Source organism: Haliotis rubra, unplaced genomic scaffold (assembly GCF_003918875.1).
Source record: "Haliotis rubra isolate DU_JTF1 unplaced genomic scaffold, ASM391887v1 Scf19, whole genome shotgun sequence".
Classification (NCBI taxonomy): domain Eukaryota; kingdom Metazoa; phylum Mollusca; class Gastropoda; order Lepetellida; family Haliotidae; genus Haliotis; species Haliotis rubra.
In genome coordinates, this window is record NW_025765891.1 from 2,483,436 (window position 1) to 2,491,380 (window position 7,945).

At 41.4% G+C, this 7,945-nt stretch overlaps 1 protein-coding gene across 1 annotated transcript in view; it reads left to right on the plus strand.

Annotated features, from left to right (window-relative positions):
- The window catches only part of LOC124274361, a 44,408-nt gene extending 36,668 nt beyond the window's left edge, over positions 1–7,740 (plus strand). The window contains 5 exon segments of the mRNA XM_046709734.1: positions 2,601–2,726; positions 3,293–3,436; positions 3,438–3,483; positions 5,599–5,703; positions 7,213–7,740. Of these exon segments, the coding sequence (XP_046565690.1) occupies positions 2,601–2,726; positions 3,293–3,436; positions 3,438–3,483; positions 5,599–5,703; positions 7,213–7,373 (582 nt within the window). The 3' untranslated portion in view covers positions 7,374–7,740.
- The last annotated feature ends 205 nt before the right edge of the window (positions 7,741–7,945 follow it).

Consider the following 7,945-nt stretch of genomic DNA (forward strand, 5'->3'; position numbering starts at 1 on the left):
AATGGACGTTACAGGAGAAGGGTCTGCATATCAACATGCCAGAAATGAAAGCAGTCATAAAAGCCATACTCCACTGGACCACCATTCTAAAAATGCTCATCTGATGCATCATCAATCCACAGTGGCGCTCCACATAAACAAACAAGGATCGCATAAGGTCGAACAAGGAACCTTCTGGACCTTTGCTTTCATCTGTTCAGCATAACGGACGCATCTGAACATCAACATAAAAGCATGCCACATTCCAGGAGCCAAGAATGTGAAAGTAGACGACTATCTCGGCCCAACACAACCATCCCCAACAGAATGGATGCTACATCCACAGATCTTCAAACAGATCATACAACAGATGGGAGCTCGGCCATAGACTTGTTCGCCACAAGATTCAACAATCAACTGGCAACATTCGCCTCTCCAATACCAGATCCACGAGCATGGGCAACAGATGCTCTGAGCATCTCTTTGGGAAGGACTAAACGCCACGTTGCCTCCCCTTCCAGCTCTAGTAGTAAGTGTTGCAGAAAATCATGCAGACGCAGGAACCTGTAACTGATTTTGGTCACTTTATTGGCCAGCTTAGAATGTGTGGTTCCCATTCATACAAGAACTGGGACCTCCTCAACTGCAACTACCAGAGTGGATCTAACTTGCTAGTACATCCGCACACCAAGCAAGCACACGGGAACCCCACAGTGTTCCACTTACACGCATGGACTGTATCAAGGCTGCTTGAATAAGAGAGGATAATTCGCCAGGCAACAAAGCGTCACGCTAGCTTTACGTTAGAATCAACCCGCAACTTGTATGACGCACAAGTGGCTAAGCTTTGAGACCTATGCTTTGAGGAAGGGCTTCACAGCCATGAAAGTTTACACACCCTCAAGTGTCATCTAAGACAAACGGTTGTTAAAAGGTCAACACTCTCAACATACCTAGCGCATTGAGCTCAGTTATCACCATGAGGACGAAAGTGTAAACTGACTAAGGTACCAGAGATACTGGCCTTACTATGATCCTTCAAGTTGGAGGACCAACAACAGAGATTTAAAGTCTCGCTTGGGACCTCAATATAGTTCTACAGCATCTCACCAGTGACGCTTTATGAACCATTAGATAGGACATCTTATGAGTTCTTGACACAGAAAACTCTATTTCTGATTGCCTTGGCAACAGCAGCACGGATGTCGGAAATACATGCTCTGGACTTTGAACGGACACGATTTGATGCTCACCGCAACATCGTACATATGGGACTAAGATGGGACTTTATAGCAAAGAATCAACTACCAGGTCAACCTGACAGACAGTTCCACATCCCAGCATTATCATCAGTCCTTGGGCCTCAGGATACACAGGACCTATCCTTGTGCCCAGTAAGAGCATTAAAAGTCTACCTACAAAGGTCTAGGACCAGGAGACGAAAATTCAAGCGCCTTTTCATCCCTATATCGACAGAGACACCAACAGAGATCTCTCGCGACAACGATATCAATATGGATGAGAGCTGTCATCCTAAGGGCCTATAAAGCAGCAGGACTTGATCCTTCACGAGCCTCCAATCCACATGAAGTTAGAGCTCTGGCATCAACACTCAGCTTCTACATGGAAACTGCTCCATCACTACGATAATGGAGGGCTGCTTCTGGAAATCGGACATGGCGTTTGCCAACCACTACCTGAGAGACATCGCCACCGAGGACGCTCCGTATTCACCAGTTCGGACCGCTTGTTGTAGCACAACAACTGACAGTTCCACAAAGGCGCTGAGACAGAGTCTCGCCCTTTATCACGTGACTTGCAAAAGCCAACACTCTGGGGAGTTAGAGCTTTAGAGTCCATGTGCACGTCTAAGACAGACTAGCATGAGTGATAGACCCTGTACTTGTAAGGACGTACTCGTACATAAGAAGGGTCGCTTCTCCACTTGATGCATGCATCAAGAGATGGAGTTGCTCAAATCCACATATAATGTTAACAGAAGAAAGGACCAAAAGTTGACAAATTGTGGTCCCCCCATCAGAGAAAGCTGGAAGCAAGGGCAGCAGCAGCAGAACCTAGCAGTAATTAACAGTGCTACCATGAAGTTCCCATAGGGGGGGTATGCAGGACGAAATCACCAAGCTTGAATCCAGAAGTGGCATGACCCATCGCCAAACTGCGGGATTCTACAAGGGGGGAATAAGATGAGCAGGATAAGGAAAAATATGTAATTTTCTGAGTAAAATTGATATTTTATACTTATCCTGACTCATGAGGTAAGCTCCTCCCAACCTCCCTCAAGGCACTTTTGGATTTCCCAGCAAATCTAAGTGTCGGGCTTGAAATAATGGAGAGAGTGAGGAGCTGGAGAGACGGTTGTGCCGCTTCCTTGCCAAAACTGGGAAGGGAGAAAACTCTTGGTGAGTAGTGATTTTACGTCTGCTTTTTTGAAGGGAGCTTCAAAAAGGGGATTCAAGTGTTCCACTAACGATCGCAAGGAGAAGAAGACAAGCAAAAATACATGAGTCAGGATAAGTATAAAATATCAATTTTACTCAGAAAATTACATTATTTTAAAGTGATCTGAATCCCTTCAAGGTTAACCTCAACATATTTTCCAGGAGGACGACCTCGAGACGCTACAGATGAGCTACCAGTCGTTCAGTGAGAACAGGATCTCTGCTCACAATGTCTCCACCTTCATCATCCACATCATCCTGAAGTACCGTGAGCCCCGCTTCCTCGAGGTACAGCTCAGTTGCAGGACTGTACACCCTCATAGTTATATACCACTCAACTCTTATCAACCATATTTTGATTATTTCATATTATCTTAAAACAATAACTGAGAAAATGTTACCACATTAACTTGAAACAAATGTGAAAATGCCTTCATTCAGAAAATGAAATTCTCTATGTAACTTATAACATTATGAAATATGGTCTGTAAAATTTCATCTCTTGAAAAGAATCTTGAAGGTGATTGAAATCAGGCATATTTTGAAAAAATATGTTTGCTACGAATGTTTTTTCAAATTTATGTTTCATGAATTCAACTGTAACATTTTAATTTAGAAAATGCATGTGGCTTCCTAATAATATAAGATGAGTGAGTGAGTTTAGTTTTACACTTCACTCAGCAATATTCCAGCTATATGGCAGCAGTCTGTAAATAATCGAGTCTGGACCAGACAATCCAGTGATCAACAGCATGAGCTGAAGATCAATTCTAACCTGGATCTTCACAGGGTAATATAAGATGAACTAGTCTGATGATGCTGTATGTTCAAATATTGCCCCCTGGCTGTTGCAGCTGGAGAATCAGCTCCTGCCCTTCCAATCCCTTGAGGGGGGTCACCTGACAGGGAAAGAGTTCAAGGATGCCCTGGAGAACATCCTACCTCTGGTGAATGACCGTCTGCGTAAACGTCTCTTCCAGGAGGCAGAGCACACCGTCCTTGAGGAGGAAGGACACTGTGGCAGTCTCCATCATGAGGCTGGCTCGTATCCTTCACAATATTGTCTTATTATGGATGCAAAGGCTACCTTGGTTGTAATTTGAAAGACATTAATGTTCCATAGGCACAATTTTACCCTACAACTGGTTGGCTACTGCATGGTAGTTAAATGTGCTGGGGATCTCAGTATTGGTGACTGAGGTGGTGCTCCAGGCTACACAAACACCAACATATTTTCCCATTGACATCTATAGCAACATTAGAGTTTTATTAATCTGCCTGCAGCAGCTATTCCATGTACATTTGTGCATTGTCTAGCCATAAAGCAGCAATATTAACAAAACAACCTCAACCAGTTCCTTTGGTTACATTCACCATACATAATTCATCATGTTAAAAACACGGCTTTGAATATTAGAAAATATGGTCAGTTTTAACTACTGATGGATGTACATATAAGAAACACAAATATCTTAAACACAAAATCAGCCAATCACAGCTGCCAGATGATTTAATCTGCACTGAAGACTCCCTACTGCTTGTTAAACTGATTCGGATTTGGTGCAGTATAACCTCTTGTCTCAGTTGCAGTAACTCAATAGAGTTGCATTGGCATCTCCCTGAACCTCAGTAACTCAGTGTTTATGCAGAGTTGCATCCCTTAGAACTCCCTCTTGGTACCAGTTCCAACACAGAACATTTAGTTGTCAAAGTTTGCTGTACTGTTCTTGTATACCACCGACTAAAAATAAGGAACTAACTATGCAAAGTATCTGTCATTTACAGTACTGTGGTGTTCCATCTAAATGCTACATCTGAACACAATGACATTTCACGTCATGCATGAACACAGGTGATGCTCGTGCAGGAAGAAGCCAAAGTGTGAGGGACTATAGGGAAACACAATATTATACTCCTCACAGAAAGTTAAGCAACACAAATTTTTAGTCTCATTACATTTTCATTTATTGCAATTGTAAATCATGGAATGATGCAATAGAAAGGTGAAACATATGTACACAGAATAACAACATGAAATGATATTGAGCAATAATAGACTTACAAATCATCAAAAGCATGTACCCGTGAAACAGTCGTGCAAAATGTGCTGCATTGATGGAGCAAAATGTTAACATTACGGTTCAAGTCAGTTTTGGACAGTGAAGCAGTGTTCAGTAACGCGTATGACCACCATGAGCACAAATGCAAGCTTCTACACGTCTTGGCGTTGATCAAATGAGCCTTTAAAGTTGCTGTTGTGGAATGTTCTGCCATTCTCTTTGTAATGCCTGCTCAAGGTCATCCAGAGTCTGGGGGTGAACATGGAGACTGTAAACACGATTTCCAATAATGTCCCATGTATGTTCAATGGGATTCAGATCAAGTGACCTTGCAGGCCAGTCCATATGTGTGATGTTGTTGACCTAAGCAACGTCGTTAACAACTCTTCCTCAGGCATTATCATCCATGGACGGGCATAATCATCCATAAAAAATGAAGTAAGGACCTGTTTGTTGTACAAGAGGAATGATTACAGGTAGGTTTCCACCGATCAGGGTGCATGTGTGAAGAGTGGAGCAGATTCATGCCAGACACTTTGCATGTTGTTTCTGAGGGTGGTTGTGTTCGGGTGATGTAATCAATGTTATCAGATAAATAAATTTGACAGTCACTAAAGGTTATGTATTCTTTGAATACTGAAAGCTATTTACCCTTCAGTAACATGTCGGCAAAATTTGCTATCAATATTGATAAAGATATAACACTGAAAATACTTGTTGCTTAATTTTTTGTGAGGAGTATACTACTGAGGTAGAGATAAGCACATACTTACAATTTGACTAAACAGAGGCATGTGGGTAAAACAGAGCAGGGAACATTGATATTTCAAGTTGTCCAAATGTTTCTTTACAGTGGGCCAAATTATTGTTCGACATTAACTGCAGTAAGCAACAGATTGAAATTTGCTCATTGTCAACAGACTTCTATACTTTTACAGGAATGTCGACAACTGCCGTTAAACACTGGTTCCATGCAGGCAGTCATAAATGCCAAGCATCCAGTGAAAGAATTGCCTTTGGATTCAGGTAGTGCTTAATTACTGCTCATGTGTATGTGTGTTCAGTCTACACAATACTGAAGGTTCCTTGACAGATGTAAGAAATCTCCGGCTACCTTGTTTTGTGCCAAATTACTCCAATCATCCGGGAAAACATTGTGAAGTGTGTAGCACATTGGCGGGAGAGGCCATCAAGTGCTGGATCAGGTGAGTGACACCACCGATTTTATTTTTATGCATGTACTGAGAAAGCTGATTAGTCTGTTGGAGAACAATTCAAAATAATTTCTTTAGTTGTTACTTCTGAACCATACATAACTTCCATACTGCCTGGATAGCACCATAGCGTTGTAGGTAAACATACGCAGTGGTACACTTCCATTAGAAATAGAACATGGTAGATTTTCTCGTCCTAAGGGACCGTTCATAATTTATGGCTGGGGGGTTGATGATGATTTTAAGGGGGGGTCACACAATTTGTTCTGGGAAGGAAGGGGTCAGCAATTTTGTACACATATACTAGTGGGGGCAAATTTGTACATAAAAATACTACATTATGCTTAAAGAATATGGGAGGGGGGTCATTGATTTTGAACATGATATGCGGGGGGGTTTTCACTTACTTTGTACGTAAATTTTAGTGGGATCATTCACATTGTACATGCTTCTAAATACAAATCATCCCCCCCCCCTGCCATAAATTATGAAAAGTCCCTAACACACCACTGGCAGACAGGCTTTGTCGTCACTGTTGTGGTCAGGCCGTCGAAGACAAAGTCAATTTCTTAGTTAACTGTCCATATAATTCTGATCTTCGGTATGATTTGTTTCAAAAAGGTAGTATTCTATACCTAAACTTTGCTCAGTTATCAAACACTGAACAAGCTGCATTTCAAACAGAAAATATTGTTAATCCACTGGCAGCTGTATGTATCGGCATAAGCTATCATCCCTATAACATATTGATCAAACATTTTTTTTCTTAGTGCTTTCGCATGTGTGGTACTCCTGTTATGGTTTAATCTTATATTTTATTCACATATTGTCTAGTGTGTCTCATTGGCCATCTGGCCTGGTGGTTGTATATTTTATGCTCTTTTACCACGGTCATTATAATTGATATGTACATTCACGCGACACAAAAATAACCTATTTTGTCTGTCGGTCATAACAGCCTCATTAAAATCGTTCCTGCTTGAAATACTGCTTGAATAACTGACAAAATCAATTTACAGATAAAGCTCAGTGTGTGGATAGTTTGTTTGACTAATATCAGAAAAGAGTTTCTTATGGATCACGAGAAAATAATAAGTGCATATTAAGCAATCTGAACAATAAGTTGACTTCAGAGAAAACATACAACTGTTTTATCTAGTCAAGACATTACTTAAATCCTGTCATGTTTAAACTTTCCAGTCAAGCAGTCCTCTGATGGTCTCCTCTATATCAAACCAACATGCTCTGTATTGTGGGACGTCATCGTATCCCAATTGTGTAGATCAGTGCCCATGCTGTTGATCACTGGTCCAGGCTTTGTTTACAGACCACCACCATATAGCTGGAATATTGCTGAGTGTGGTGTAAAACTAAACTCACTGTATTGTATGAAGATTCTCTAGACATTTCATTAAGTTAGAACCTTACAGCAGTCCCTCCACATCTGATCACCATTGTTTCTAGTAGCAGGATGAATCATTTGCTGTTTTAACTTTCCAGTCAAGCAGGCCTCCGACACTCCCTCCTCTGTGTCTGATCACCAGGCTCTGTGCATGGCCAACGTAAAGAATCTTGCGTCCAATGTTTCCCGACGCACAAAACATAGGCATCAGCGTCTCATGACAGAAGACCATTCAGAGGACTTTGGGGAAGACTGGTGATCTGGAATACATTCCTAGAACCTCAACCTGAATTTGCGCCTGTTTGAGCTGCTGTCAGCTACTCTACTGACAATATCCTATCCAGTTGCATGTACATTGATGGCATGTGTGCAATTGACAGGTCAGCGTGATTGTTTCTCACTGTTGTGTATGCTGAATATTGCACTGAAGTCACCAAAATTCAGTGGGATCAAACTATAATATAATAGAATCAATGAACAAAACTGTTCAGAGTAGGAAAAATTGCTGTATGTTTGCATGTGCTCGGCGATACATCTATCGCGTGTGTGGATTGTCTCCCTTTATCACCAATGCCAAATATATTGATACTTTACTACATTTGTAAATAAATATTACTACATCTCCATTTGTGATGTCTCTTAGTAATGTTGTACAAATTGACAGCCAGGCGAATTATGGGATTATTACTATTCAAAGCATCTCGACTAAACACATCGACAGAGTGAGTGAGCTTAGACTGACGCCGGACTCAGCAATATTCCAGCTATGTCACAGCCACATCGAAATAACATTCATGAATTATGTGTGCTCCCTTTACCACCTGAAGTAAC